The sequence below is a fragment of the Stenella coeruleoalba genome (assembly GCF_951394435.1).
Source record: "Stenella coeruleoalba genome assembly, chromosome: 19".
Classification (NCBI taxonomy): Eukaryota; Metazoa; Chordata; class Mammalia; order Artiodactyla; family Delphinidae; genus Stenella; species Stenella coeruleoalba.
The window spans coordinates 42,138,011-42,153,628 of NC_137165.1; the positions used below are offsets into that span (position 1 = coordinate 42,138,011).

General features: G+C 48.9%; 1 protein-coding gene across 1 annotated transcript; it reads left to right on the forward strand.

Moving 5' to 3' along the window:
- Positions 1–46: 46 nt before the first annotated feature.
- Positions 47–4,722, forward strand: TUBG1 (tubulin gamma 1). The gene is made up of 11 exons (XM_079905101.1): positions 47–177; positions 496–608; positions 813–980; positions 1,843–1,911; positions 2,199–2,278; positions 2,703–2,829; positions 3,053–3,139; positions 3,253–3,402; positions 3,818–3,970; positions 4,054–4,215; positions 4,384–4,722. The coding sequence occupies exons 1-11, from the start codon at positions 129–131 to the stop codon at positions 4,579–4,581; spliced, it is 1,356 nt and encodes a 451-aa protein (XP_079761227.1). The 5' UTR covers positions 47–128; the 3' UTR covers positions 4,582–4,722.
- Positions 4,723–15,618: the final 10,896 nt, after the last annotated feature.

Genomic DNA, 15,618 nt, shown 5'->3' on the forward strand with positions numbered 1-15,618 from the left:
GTTCTCATTGGAGCGAAGAACGTTCGTGGGCGGAGCGAGTTGTTTGGCGCCTGCGTCGTCCGGCTAGCGGGCTAGCGAGCCGCGGCTGGGCTGGCGGGAGCGGCTGCAACGCAGGTGCCTGAGGAGCGATGCCGAGGGAGATCATCACCCTACAATTGGGCCAGTGCGGCAATCAGAGTGAGCGAACCTCCGGCCCCTCCACTAGCCAGGTTCCTTAGGTTCTATGGGATCTCGCTGTGGGATCCTGGACTCCATCGGCCCTTCCCAGAATCGTAGTTCTCCGAAAGGCAGGACATACCTGACCCAGTGTCCAGTTGCCCAACCCCGAGGGGCCGTCCCCTGCTCAGTCGCTGACATACAGCCCTTTCCTCTGACACGGGAGACTCCCGAAGCTTGACTTCCTATCCCTGGACCCAGGCGCTCAGTCCCCGCTCCTAGCTGGAACCTGCCCAGACCTAGATATCCTCTTTCTCCCCCGCCCGCCCCTCCCCCCAGTTGGGTTCGAGTTCTGGAAACAGCTGTGCGCCGAGCATGGTATCAGCCCCGAGGGCATCGTGGAGGAGTTCGCCACCGAAGGCACTGACCGCAAGGACGTCTTTTTCTACCAGGTGCCCCCAGCGACTTGGCCAGGGCCGGTAGTGGCCCAGGGGGCCTGAAGGGAAGGGCAGTGGCTTGGTACTGGAAACCCGCTGGGCAGAGGAGCCAGGGCGGCTGGCTTGAAGAGGGAGGGCAGGCAGGAGCCAGAGTTGGGAGGACTGGAGGAGTGGGTGGGCCCGAGCTTATTGGGCCCGATCCTGGACTCCCCTCGACAGGCAGACGATGAGCACTACATCCCCAGGGCGGTGCTGCTGGACCTGGAGCCGCGGGTGATCCATTCCATCCTCAATTCCCCCTATGCCAAGCTCTACAATCCAGAGAACATCTACCTGTCAGAGCATGGAGGAGGAGCTGGCAACAACTGGGCCAGCGGATTCTCCCAGGTTATTTGCTGTTCCCTGGCAGAACAACTCCATTCCCGTGTGGGGACAGGCCCTATGACTTCTTAGAGAGAGATGAACCAGATGGAGGATGTGTGACTGTAGAGAGAGAGACATGGCTGAGGGGAGTTCTAAGCCAACTATGTAATATTGTTAAGAAACTGTACTAGCTAGTGCTGTGTGCCAGGCCATACTAAGTGCTTTACGTATATTAACTTATTTAAACCTCCCAACAACCCTATAGGTAGGTTCTACAGGTCCACAGGCTCTGTGGGTTTCCAGAATAAAAAAAACCCTCTGAAACCAAAAGATGATTTATAACAACTCATTTAGCAGCAAAACCAAATCTCAATGGAGACAAGTTATTTTATAGTTTCTTTGCAACTTATTGTCACTACTCATAACTTCCATTGCAGAAATATTAATGTATTTGATTAGCACCCCTCAGACCCCCACTGGCATTTTACTTGGTACGTATTATACATTCTATGTTGCCTTCCTAGATCTGAAGTACTTGAATTCCAAAACGTAACTGGCCCCAAGAATTTTAGATAAGGAATTGCGGACCTGTATTAGTACCTTCATTATACAGATGAGGAAACTGACGTATAGATGAAGTAACCTGCCCAGAGTCACCCAGCCAACTAGAACTAGAGCTAATATAGGAACCCAGGCAGTCTGGATGTAGAGGGCCTGCTTGTAACCGCTAGGCTGTACTACCTCTCAGTGCAAATAAAAAGCAGGACCACTGTGCTCCTAAAAAGGACTTTTAGGTGCTATAAGGAGAATCGAGGGTGGCTCTTCTGAGGTCAGAGTCCTTGTCCCTTAGTCCTGTCCCACTCTGACACCCCCCATGTCTGTACAGGGAGAGAAGATCCATGAGGACATTTTTGACATCATTGACCGGGAGGCAGATGGCAGTGACAGTCTAGAGGTGAGTGTCTCAGGAATGCTGGTGGGAGCCAACATGGGGAAGGCTCAGCAACACCCTTTAGAAGCCACCTGTTAGGTACGAGACCTTCCCATGTGCCCTTTGCATTGGTCAGAAGCCACAGGGCCTTGCTGGAAACAAGGCAGAATCTCCTAAGCTGCATATGTGTGGCGGGGAGGGAAGTGGAGGAGAGGGCCTGGGAAGATAGGAGTCCAAGAAATTATGAGATGGGTCCAGTTTGAAATCCTGCCACTAGATATGTAGACACTGTCGGCCCCTTCCCCATACAGGGCTTCGTGCTATGTCACTCCATCGCTGGGGGAACAGGCTCTGGCCTGGGCTCCTACCTGTTAGAACGGCTCAACGACAGGTAAGTCTGTGTTTTGAGGGGCTGGGAGGATTTGGTTTCCCAGGTGACTGGGAGGCCCTCCAGATGAACCTTCCTATTTCCTGGAGCAGGAAAGGGCCCTTCTATTCCCTCCTGTACTGAGGAAAGACAAGGTACAATGACCAAGAACCCAATCACACTCCCAGTGGCTGGAAATGGAGTCTAGCATCTCAGCCTTAGATTAAAATTCAAGGAGTATGGCCGGTTTGGAATTAGAACCCTAGGTCCTAAGATGTCTCTCTACCCTTCCCCGCTTTTGGGTTACAGACTTCCAAAAGTCAAGTCTCCCTTCTCTGCTGTTCTGTGACCCCACCCAAATTTCCCCACCCTGACAGTCATTGGAAGCCCCGAGTTTACCAAGCCTCCAGTCTGTTGCCCTTGACCATCCTCTCTCAAACACCGCTAGGTACCCCAAAAAGTTGGTGCAGACATACTCGGTGTTTCCCAATCAGGACGAGATGAGCGATGTGGTGGTCCAGCCCTACAACTCACTGCTCACGCTCAAGAGGCTGACCCAGAACGCAGACTGTGTGGTGAGTCCTGGATTCTCCCTTCTCCACTCCCAACCTTCCTATTTTATCATTTTCATGCATTTTTAAATGTCCATTTGGGACCTTCCTGTGCCCCAGTCCTGTTCAAGTCCCTTTTGGATGGGTCTTTCTGGTGCCAAGGAAATTAAGCTTCAGAGCCCAGAATCAGGCAGAGCTCCTGTCCTTTCTGGCCCCATAAATCTGTCACCCTCTTCGGTCCCCCCAGGTGGTGCTGGACAACACAGCCCTGAACCGGATCGCCACAGACCGCCTGCACATCCAGAACCCATCCTTCTCTCAGATCAACCAGCTGGTGAGCCCTCACTCCTAGACTCCTTTGGACTGGAACCCCGCCTCACCGGAGTGCCGTCTGGGGAAGGGAGGCCTCGCAGGACAAGGCCCTTGACACAGCACCCCTGTCCCCAGGTGTCCACCATCATGTCGGCCAGCACCACCACCCTGCGCTACCCTGGCTACATGAACAACGACCTCATCGGCCTCATCGCCTCGCTCATTCCCACACCACGGCTGCACTTCCTCATGACCGGCTACACACCCCTCACCACGGACCAGTCGGTAAGAGCAGCCCGCAGGCCCAGCAGGCCCTGACTTGCCTTTCTCTTTTCCTGCTGCACCCAGAGCTGCCCCGTGCAGCCCCCAGAGGCCCTGCGCTCAGGGACTGGCACAGGCTGGGCGACCTCCTGGCTGGCTTGCTCTCCTCTTCCCTCTGCCTGGGGCTCCCTGCAGGGCCCGGGCTGTACGGGGTCTGCTGATGCTGCTGCACAAGGGCATGAGTTTGCTGAGCTCGGGAGGACTGAGATCCCTGATCCCACAGCAGAGGCTCAGTGTGGACCTGAATCTAAGGACACTCCCCACAGAGGCCAAAGTACCCCGCGTCTGACGGGGACGTGTGTTGCCTGCTGCTCTCCGTCCATGCGTGTCTCGACTGTGCCCTGAGTGCTGGCCTGCCCTGTGGCCACTGTCCCCTCAGGTGGCCAGCGTGAGGAAGACCACGGTCCTGGATGTCATGAGGAGGCTCCTGCAGCCCAAGAACGTGATGGTGTCCACGGGCCGGGATCGCCAGACCAACCACTGCTACATCGCCATCCTCAACATCATCCAGGGGGAGGTGGACCCCACCCAGGTAGGTGAGGCCCCTTCGTTCTACCCCCAGAGCCCACAGGGGTAGAGGAGAGGCTACCACCACCACTCCTGTGCCCACCCCAGGTCCACAAGAGCCTGCAGAGGATCCGGGAACGGAAGTTGGCCAACTTCATCCCCTGGGGCCCAGCCAGCATCCAGGTGGCCCTGTCCAGAAAGTCGCCCTACCTGCCTTCTGCCCACAGGGTCAGCGGGCTCATGATGGCCAACCACACCAGCATCTCCTCGGTGAGTCTCACAGTTGGCACATAAGTATTGTCCTGGTTGTGCCGCACCCCTGCTGCCCCTGCTTCTGGCTTTTTTACTGTGGAGATAGCCCAGCCTTGGTTCCCTGGCTCTCTGAGCCATGTTGTTCGCTGAGGTTCTTTGTGACCCCTGCTTTCTGCAAACCCCAAGCTTTTCGAGCGGACCTGTCGCCAGTACGACAAGCTGCGGAAGCGGGAGGCCTTCCTGGAGCAGTTCCGCAAGGAGGACATCTTCAAGGAGAACTTTGACGAGCTGGACACATCCAGGGAGATTGTGCAGCAGCTCATCGACGAGTATCATGCAGCCACGCGGCCCGACTACATCTCCTGGGGCACCCAGGAGCAGTGAGTCCTCAGGATGGGGACCCTCATCTGCCTTACTGGTTGGCCCAGGCCCCACCTGCCTGACCACCCCCTCAGAGCACAGATCAGGGACCTCGTACCTCTTTCTTATAAACATACAAGTACATGGCCAGGAGACACATGTACTTCTCCTCTTTTGAGACTATTTATGTTTAATAAAGCACTGGCTATAAATCAAGTCACTGGTCTCTTGGAAGCCTTGGAGAACTGGGGGAGGTGGGTGCCTATACTTTCTCCATCATTCCGACAGGGTCTTCCTCTACCTCCTACACCTTCAACTCTAAGCAAACGGCCTCCCCTAGCTTTTCCTCCTCCCGCCCAGTATTGGAGAACATGGGTGAGGTTGACCCACCTGAGACGTTCCTTTCCAGGACAAAAAGGTCCACAAATACTGCCTTGCTCTCTATCTGACACTCCACGTCCCAGTTCCCTCCCACCCCTCCCTGTATGGTGACCATTCCATCAGGTTCACATTCCCACATCAGAGTGTTCTGTTGGTCGTCACAGCAGCAGGCCTGTGGCCACCACCCTCACCACCAAACTCTGGACAAGCAATAGAGTCAGCCCAAGTGCCTTTAATCTTTCTGCAGGCAGAGCAGTGACAGAAAGCCAGTCCGGGAGAGCCCTGGTCAGGCAGCTGGAGTCTAGGACAATCAAATCAGGAGACCAAATCCAAAGTCTAGACTGTAAGCAGGGCCAGAATGGGCCCATATCTGGGGCACCATAATTGTGTATTCAGGTGGTCTCCAGTTATTTCAAAGGCCAGAGCCTTCCACTTCTGGTGCAAGATTGCAGGGAGGTAGTCAATACATAGTGGCCTAAATCTTCAGGATCAAAAGGGCAAAGGATTGGGGCTGGCCGGGCTCAGCAAGCAGATGAAGCAGCCCAAGAAAGTTCCTGCAACTCTAGGGAGGCTGAAGAGTACACAGGAGCTTTGGGTGAACTAAGACCTTTTTCCTTCTTGCTGCCTGTTAGCCTGGGGACACACTTTTCCTTCCACGAACCAATTTATCTTTTATAAAGCTCTGGACGTGAACAAAGTGAGCAACATACAGGCCAGACCTTCATGAACAAAGGGGACACAGGACTGATGGGCAGAGAATGCAATGTCACAAGCCAGGTCCTGGGCTGCCTGAGGGGTGGCAGGGAGGCCACAAGCCTGTCACCACCACCGTCATAGCACGAGCCTGTCACTTTTGGTTGCCAGGGTCTGTAGGTGACTGACTAGGGAGAGCCAGCCTGGCTGGTGTCAGCCAGCTTCCTCCCTTCATCCAGTAGGGAGGAAGATGACTTCAGGGAAAACCTATGGGCACCGGGTCCCTTCTCAGCTCTACCTCTGACCCCTGCACCACTGGGTACCTTGCCTGGCTCCTGTTCTGACCCTGATGACCAGCCTTTTATCACTTGGGGCATCTGCACGAGTGGCTGGTGCGAGTAGGGGATCATGAGCTGGCAGATGGGGTGAGGCTGCTATACGTGAATAGCAGCTGGTCCCCCTCCAGGCCACAAGCCATCCCAGGGCCCTCATCTGCAAGACCTAGTTAAAGAGTGTGGAGCCCAGGGGGAGGGAACACCTAGGTAGTCCGGAGTAAAGTTGTGTGTGGATATTACTACAGTCACCAACCCAGAGGGGTGAATACCATCCCTGAGAGGGAGAACTGGACGTAACAAAGATGCCTCCTTTTTCAGACCGCTGAGTGTCTAAGCGCAGACAAACACCTCAATGCCAGCTTCAGAGCCAGGCCCCTCCCCCAAGGCTATTTCCAGATCACCCATCACCCCACACCAGCACAGCCCCTCCCTGTTCTTGGGCAGCAGCACACCCCAAAGTATGTCAACCAGAGGGCAGAGAGGAGGCCAGGTGGAAAGGGAGGGAGGCCTCTGGGAATCAGGGCAGCAGGTGGTGCTGGTGGTGAAAAATCCCTGCAGCCTGAGAGCCTGCCAGCCACAGAAGTAACAGTGAGACGAGGGCTGCCGCAGAAGAGCTGGAGAGAGCAGAATGCTCAAGCCGGAACAGGAACCTCTCTTGACTAAACAAATCAGAGAAAATGAGCCATTTAAAGGTAATGTTCCTAGAACACTCCAGTGTGATGTGACCCCAGGGACCCTGAAACACGCATGAGACAGAGATCTAGCAGCAGGAAGCACTTTAAAAATAGAGTGGTATAAACCAATCTGAAACCTCAGGATTGTAATTTTGGAAAGTGTGTGGAGATGAAGGCAAGAGGTAATGAGCACAAGGGTAGGGAGGCTCAGGGTGAGCACAGCCACTGCACCGAGCTGGTGAATCGTCTAGCAAGCCTTATCCCTGGTCTCCACTGGACACAAGTATTCTAGAAATCCCTGGAAATGGGCACTCTGCAGTAGATAGTCAGAGTGCCCAGACTGTATCTTAAAATCCAACATACAGGGCTTCCCTGGTGGCGCAGTGGTTGGGAGTCTGCCTGCCAATGCAGGGGACACGGGTTCGTGCCCCGGTCCGGGAGGATCCCGCATGCCGCGGAGCGGCTGGGCCCGTGGGCCGTGGCCGCTGGGCCTGTGCGTCCGGAGCCTGTGCTCCACAGCAGGAGAGGCCGCGGCAGTGGGACGCCCATGTACCGCAAAAAAATTTAAAATCCAACATACAGCCCCCCCTCCAGTAATGCCCACCCCTCTACCACTTGCTCACTTTCCAGTCCCACTTGAGGATCTGAAGCAGGTAAGGGGCTGCCCTAGAAAAGTCACAGAACATTTAACTTGACATTCTGATTTACTAATCCATCATGTGTAAGTTTAAATTAAATTCCCTAGGGCCTGATCACTCAGTGTGAATTGGTGAAACTGAGCTCCTTGCAAAGCTGCAGGCCCCATCAGTCAGGGTCTAACGCCCCCATGAGACCCAGTTGGAAACACCATCTGCATATCTGTGGCATTGCTATAGTGGTAACCTTGGCCATGGAATCCAGAGGTAGGCAGTTCTTCTACATAACCCTCAACCCTCAAATCCAGTGGTACTGAATTATCACCTGGGTGACCAACTCATCCTGGTTTTAGTACTGAATGTCTTGAGTCCCAAGAACCCCCTCAGATTTGGTTTTAAAACTAAAATTCCCATATTCCCTCATTCCTGGGAAAACCAGGACAGTTGGTCACCCTAAATTAAAGAACACCATAGAGAATGACTGGAAAATCTCAAAGCAGTACAAGTGAGTGATCAGGGCTGAATCAAGGCCAAGTAGACAACAGTTCATGTGTTCACTAATTAAGCAAGCATTTATTAAAAATAGAGACCAAGGGCTTCCCTGGTGGCGCAGTGGTTGAGAGTCCGCCTGCCGATGCAGGGGACACGGGTTCGTGCCCCGGTCTGGGAAGATCCCACATGCCGCGGAGCAGCTGGGCCCGTGAGCCATGGCCGCTGAGCCTGCGTGTCCGGAGCCTGTGCTCCGCAACGGGAGAGGCCACAACAGTGAGAGGCCCGTGAACCCAAAAAAAAATAGAGACCAAGTTGCCCATTAAGCTTCACAATGGACCCTACCTAAGGAGGTTTCCAATTTTATTGGGAGTGGGTAATATATAATGTAATTTATATTATGTATTTATAAAATATTAATAATATTTTTGCATGTGATCATATATTGTTTTTCTTAATTAAATGTCTCAAACTATGTTGTCCAATTTTAAGTGCTATATGTAAAATATAATACAAAATAATTTTGGAATCATTATTGAGCATTTAATATACACTAAGCACTGTTCTAAGCACTTTACATATATGAGCTCATTTAATTTTGACAACAACCATATAGATAGGTACTGTTTTAGCGCAATTTTTACAAACAAGGAAACCGAAGGTCAGAGGAAAGTGAAGCTCAGGGTCACATGGCTAGTAAGTAGTCTTTCCCCACCTGGAAAGAAAAGACTTAGGAGGAGATGTGGTGACTGCCAAATATATGATGGGCTGTCAGCTGCAGGAGGGAGGAGACTCATTCTGTAACACTCCAGGGAGCAGAATGAGGACCAGTGGAGGGAACTATGGGGGGGGGCAGGGTCCAGCTCTGCAGCAGGAAGAACTTCCCCATGATCAATACTGTCTACCAGATGCAATGAGTGGCCACATGGACCGTGAGTCCCCCTCCACTGAACTCGGTCAAGCAGATTCTGCATGACGACTTGCCTGGAATGGATGGATCCCAGGAAACGGATGAGGTGACCTTTTTTTTTCACAGCATGCCGGATCTTTGTTCCCCGACCAAGGATCGAACCCGTGCTCCCTGAAGTGGAAGAGCAGAGTCCTAACCGCTGGACCACCAGGGAATTCCCAGATGAGGTGACCTTCAGTGTGCCTTCCAGCCTTAAGGACTGTTAGGAATTTCTTGAAAACCACTTTCTTTTATAGTAAAGCTTATTCATTTTCAAAACGAGTATATTAAGGGCTTACTGCGTGCCTGAACTTTTCTGGGAATTGGGGATACCTAAATGAATAAACTAAGGTGCTGAATCTCAAAAAATTCATAGCCCAAGACATCTATGCAGAAAGTGACAGTCAAGGTGGTAAGCAAACATCAGAAGGATCACAACAGTGTGTGCTCAATCAATATTTGTTGAGGATTTCCCTGGTGGCGCAGTGGTTAAGAATCCTCCTGCCAATGCAGAGGACACGGGTTCGAGCCCTGGTCCAGGAAGATCTCACATGCCGTGGAGCAACTAAGCCCATGCGCCACAACTACTGAGACTGTGCTCTAGAGCCCACGAGCCACAGCTACTGAAGCCCGCGTGCCGCAACTACTGAAGCCCGCGTGCCTAGAGCCCGCGCTCCACAACAAGAGAAGCCACTGCAATGAGAAGCCCACGCACCACAACGAAGAGTAGCCTCTGCTCACTGCAACTAGAGGAAGCCCGCGCGCAGCAATGAAGACCCAATGCAGCCATAAATAAATAAATTTTTAAAATAAGAGCTAAAAATATATATATATATAATTTGTTGAATACTTGCAAGAACGGAAGGCTGTGAGAGGCCAGTGCGGGAGTCACAGAGAACAATCATTTGACAGGGTCTTGAATTCTGAGGGAAAGCTTTCCAAGTGGAGACGTATGAGAGAGTAGGAGGGCTGGCATGTGCAAAGGCCCAGGCTGGGCAGGGGAGCGCGAGTTGCAGCTCACCTCTCTTCTGAAGCTCAACCCCTCCCTTCCCATCAGTGGCTGCGAAGGGAAGCTCACACCAGGCAAATGAGGCCACCAGCGCTCACCTGGGGCTGAGGGGAGACCAAAGGCAGAGAAAAGGGGTGTGGCCCAACCCAGGTATGATAGTAGGCTTCACAGAGAGAAACCAGCAGGGCCTTGTATGCCGGGGAGCAGTTAACACACTGACACCCAGAGGGAAGAGCATGGTAGGCACAGGGAAGAGCACCTGAGAGAGGAGGGAGCCCCCAAAACAGGACAGGGTTCTGGAAGCTGCAGAGACTCAGAGGTGCATGTGGGGGAGCAACAGGAGACCAGGTCAGGGAGATATTCCAAGACCAGACAGGTCATGTAGAGCCTTTTATGCCATGTAGAGTTTGGACTTTATTCTCGGAGCAAAGGGGAACCCCTGAAGGCCACCTGGGAAGCTCCAGTCACCAGCCTGCCCTTTCTGGACTTTCCCCCCCAAATGACCCCCACGCCCCTTCCTGCTTTCTTTCTTATTTTTTTTTTACTCTTCCATTATGGTTTATTACAGGATATTGAATATAGTCCCCTGCCTTATACAGTAGGACCTTCTTGTTTATCTATTTTATATATAGTAGCTTGTATCTGCTAATCCTGAACTCCTAATTTATTCCTCCCCCACCCCCTGTCCTCTTGGGTAACCGTAAGTTTGTTTTCTATGTCTGTGAGTCTGTTTCTGTTTCGTAAGTTCATTTGTGTCATATTTTTAGATTCCACATATAAGTGATATCATATGGTGTTTGTCTTTTTCTGACTTACTTCACTTAGCATGATAATCTCTAGGTCCATCCATGTTGCTGCAAGTCACATTATTTCATTCTTTTTTATGGCTGAGTAGTATTCCATTGCGTATATATACCGTATCTTCTTTATTCATTCATCTATCGATGGACAGTTAGGTTGCTTCCACGTCTTGGCTATTGTAAATAGTGCTGCTATGAACACTGGGGTGCGTGTAGTTTTTCGAATTAGAGTTTTCCCCAGTTATATGCCCAGGAGTGGGATTGCTGGGTCACATGGCAACTCTATTTTTAGTTTTTTAAGGAACCTCCATACTGTTTTCCATAGTGGCTGCACCAATTTACATTCCCACCAACAGTGTAGGAGGGTTCCTTTTTCTCCACACCCTCCCTAGCATTTGTCATTTGCAGACTTTTTTTTAAAGTTTATTTATTTATTTATTTATTTGTTTATTTGGCTGCATTGGGTCTTAGTTGCTGCACGTGGGCTTTCTGTAGTTGCGGCGAGCAGGGGTTACTCCTCATTGCAGTGAGCGGGCTTCTCATTGTGGTGGCCTCTCTTGTTGTGGAGCATGGGTTCTAGGCACGCGGGCTTCCGTAGTTGTGGCACGCAAGCTCAGTAGTTGTGGCTCGAGGCCTCTAGAGCACAGGCTCAGTAGTTGTGGCACACGGGCTTCGTTGCTCCGCGGCATGTGGGATCTTCCCAGACCAGGGCTCAAACCCATGTCCCCTGCATTGGTAGGCGGATTCTTAACCACTGCACCACCAGGGAAGCCCCATTGTAGACTTTTGAATGATGGCCATTCTGACCAGTGTGAGGTGGTACTTCACTGTAGTTTTGATTTACATTTCTCTAATAATTAGAGATGTTGAGCATCTTTTCATGTGCCTGTTGGCTATCTGGATGTCTTTGGAGAAATGTCTATTTAGGTCTTCTGCCCACTTTTTGATTGGGTTGTTTGTTTTTTTTGTCATTGAGCTATATGAGCTGTTTGTATAGTTTGGAAATTAAGCCCTTGTCGGTCACAACATTTGCAAATATTTTCTCCCAGTTCTGTAGGTTGTCTTTTGGTTTTGTTTATGGCTTCCTTTGCTGTGCAAAGTTTGAGTAGGTCCCATTTGTTTATTTTTGCTTTTATTTCTATTGCTTTGCTCATCCCCTGCTTTCTCTTCCCTCCTGTTCCCTGACTTTTTCTGCAACCAATATTTGGCAAATCTGATGTCAAAACTCTTGTCTATGCCCTGCCACTCCTTTCTGAAGGTGGATTCTTAGATGCTGTTGCCAGCATGCTGACGGCCTGCTCTTTATCATTTTTTTCTGAGGAGCCATGGCCTGCCCTGCCCTAAGCTGCCCCAGACCAGTTCTGCTCAGCAGCCTGCCCTGCTTCCTTCCCTCCCCCAAAGCCCTCAAATCATTCCTGACAGGCTCAGCCGGGCCTCCTCCCCCAGCTCAACCACAACATTCCCCTTTCTGTCTGCAGTCCACCAGATGCATAATTTCACAATATTTTGTTAGTGTTATAATTATATTTTTGTCATGTAATTTCCTTTTCTAAACTCTCAAACACAACCCCATGTAGTCCATAAAATGCTTTGGCATTCTTGCAATAATTAAGTTCCAACAAATAAAGTTGGTTTTGAAATGTACCCCCCCTTCCTTAGCAGTTAACTCTATAATTAAGACAGTTTCTTCAGTTCATTTTTTAAAGTAATCAAGACGTGGATATGAAACATGGACATTCTCTTTTTTCGTTAAAAATGAAAATATAAAGGGAAAGGCAGGGTACAAAACTCTAGCTACAAACTGATTTTTTTTTTTTTTTAGTTTGAAATGATAGATTCACAGGAAAGTGCAAAGAAACATACAGGGAGGTCTTTGACACCCTTCAGCCAGCCTTCCCTGATGTTAACATCTTGCATAACTATAGTACAATAGCAAAACTAGGAAACTGGCGTTGGCACAATCCACAGAGCATAAGCAGACTTCACCTGTCACATATAGTTCGCTCATGTGTGTGTGCAGCCCTATGCAATTTTATCACATGTGTACTTTCATGTAACCACCACAATAAACATGATACTTCATTGTGACAACATCGCACGACTCTTTCATGCCACCCTTTTATATCCACACTCACCCTGCCCTCAGCCTGATTTAAATATGAAAAAATATTAAACGGAGCACAGAAAAATTGCTGAGAGAAAATACAGCAAAACGATTGTCAATAGATGTCTGGATTGTGGATAATGCTTGATTTATTTTTTATTTTACTTTTTATTTTTACAATTTCCAGTCTTTTCCATTTTTCTTCAGTGATAATCCATTACTTTTATGAGGATAATATCTTGAAGAAATTTATAACATATACCATAGTATTTATAATAGCGTGATCCAACAATTTTCAAATTGGAAAAAATTCTGGTAGATTTTAACTTGTTTTGAAGTTTACTTTACCAACAGATCAAAATAAGCCCTTCCTTTCCAGGTGTAAAATTTTTTCCATCTCCCACAGAGCGATTTACAAAGTAAAACATCTAAGCGTTGTTCATAATTCTATCTTAGCCCGCCTTTATAAGGTTAAACTTGAGCACAGTAAAAGGACATTGTTTCAGTTATTTATTGATTGCATAAAAATTCATCGCAAAACGTAGAGGCAAAAAATATTGATTTATTGTTTCTCTTGATTCTGTTAGTTGATTGCAAAGTTCTTTTTCTGGATCACTTGGGCTACTACAGATGGTTGGAACAGCTGGAAATTTATTCCAAGTTGGCCTCATTCACAAGTCTGACAGTTGGTGCTGGGCAGGGAGTCTCAGTTCTTCTTGTGACCTCCCAACCTCCAGTAGACTAGACACTGGTACAGGACAGGGTTCCAAGAGGGCAAGCCCCAGTGCACAAGCGCTTACCCTCCCGTGCTTGTGTGATTCATGAGTCTCTTGGTCAAGTCCAAAGTTGATTAGGGAGGGAGCTACACAAAGGCAGGAATACTGAGAGTCAGGGTCATTAGGGGCCACCAAATGCAACAATCTACCACAGATATGAAGGCTTGCCCCTTTATAAGAATGTAAATATGGGCAAAATAAAATATTGCTTTGGGTCCAGGGGTAAGGTTGAAGAAGGCAATTATAAGGCAATTTCTAATCGTCATATAACCATGATTCAATCAAGATAATAGAAAAGGCCAATTTCCCCATGGCTAACTTAAGAACTAGTGCCTTATTAAGTGAGTTGAATAATACAGTTACATAATCAACTAGATGTTACATTCCTATATCTATTTCCATAGTAGAAAGTAATATAGATAAGAAATTCTCTTTTCTTAATATTCACCAAACATAATTTAGCTTTTTTTTTTTTTTTGGCCACACCGAGGCACGTGGGATCTTAGTTCCCAAACCAGGGATCGGTCACCCGAGCCCATGCAGTAGAAGCGTGGAGTCTTAACCACTGGACCGCCAGGGAAGTCCCCATAATTTAGCTCTTTATTTTAAAAAAGATTTGTTGGAATTCCCTGGCAGTCCAGTGGTTAGGACTCTGTGCTCTCACTGCCGAGGACCCGGGTTCAATCCCTGGTAGCGGATCGAAAATCCTACAAGGCTTGCAGAGTGGCCAAAAAAATAAAAATAAATTTAAAAAAAAGATTTATTGTTTAAAAACAAGTATTTGTGAAAATTATAATTCCTAAGAGTTATACATTAAATCAAACTTTGCCTCAGAACTAATTTCTACAAATACAGGAAATATAAAAATGGATATGTTGGGACTTCCCTGGTGGTGCAGTGGTTAAGAATCCGCCTGCCAGTTCAGGGGACACGGGTTCGAGCCCTGGTCCGGGAAGATCCCACATGCCGCGGAGCAACTAAGCCCGTGCACCACAACTACGGAGCCTGTGCTCTAGAGCCCACGTGCCACAACTACTGAAGCTCACGTGCCTAAAGCCCGTGCTCTGCAACAAGAGAAGCCACCCAATGAGAAGCCCACGAACCGCAACGAAGAGTAACCCCTGCTCGCCGCAACTAGAGAAAGCCCACACGCAGCAACAAAGACCCAATGCAGCCATAAATAAGTTAAAAAATTTTTTAAATCCTTTAAAAAACAAAAAGTCTGACCTGTTTAGATGCATGAATTCCTAGACCAACACAAATTTGAAAGGAGAAAGGAGAGAGCTACTAGGGACTGTCAAGTAAAAAGCAGTCAGGACCAGCACAATCATCCTGATAAGGAGAGAAGAAACAGAAACATTACCAAAAGCCATAAGGAAGGGCCAGTTGGCTTAGGGGAGAACCTAAGAGTCTTTGGGCAGCATGGCCAAACTCAAAGCCTAGCATTCATGCAGTGCCTCGAGTCAACGAGAAAAGATTGAATTTCATTCAGTATATTCCATTTAAGAAAAAAGAGAAGAGTACATTTTACATATACTCCCATCAGAAATATATATATATATATATATATATATAAATGTTTTAAGTTCTGAGACCTAAAGAGATAAGCCTGGTTATCTGGAATATCCACTTATCTACATGGAAAATCTTTTTTTTTTTTCCCCTGTTAAACAGTGAGGGGCTACTGATTTTCCACTGAAAGGGGTAGTATCTTTTCTCTGGGATACCAGCCCCCTGTTCACTGCTCTCCTGGCAATTACTCCACTACATTTCAATTAATGATTCACTTCTCTGTCTCCCCCGCTGGCCTATGCATTTCTTGTGGGCTGGGAGAGGGTCTTTTATCTCTGTAGCCCTGATATCTACCGCAGGCCTAGCACATTGTAACCATTCAACAAACATCTGTTAAATAAGTGAAAGAACAGTGTCAAGGCCATAGCTTCTACTGTCTTTCCTTTAACAAGGAGACAATAAAAGACTTGCCACACAATCACATAATAGTGTACCCCAGGATAAATTTGTGTGTTCACTACATTGGCCTTCAGATCAAGAACATTGTGACTTTAATCCCAGACCATTTTCAAAAAGGAGGGAAGGGCTTCCCTGGTGGTGCAGTGGTTGAGGGTCCGCCTGCTGATGCAGGGGACACGGGTTCGTGCCCTGGTCCGGGAGGATCCCACATGCCGCGGAGTGGCTGGGCTCAGTGAGCCATGGCC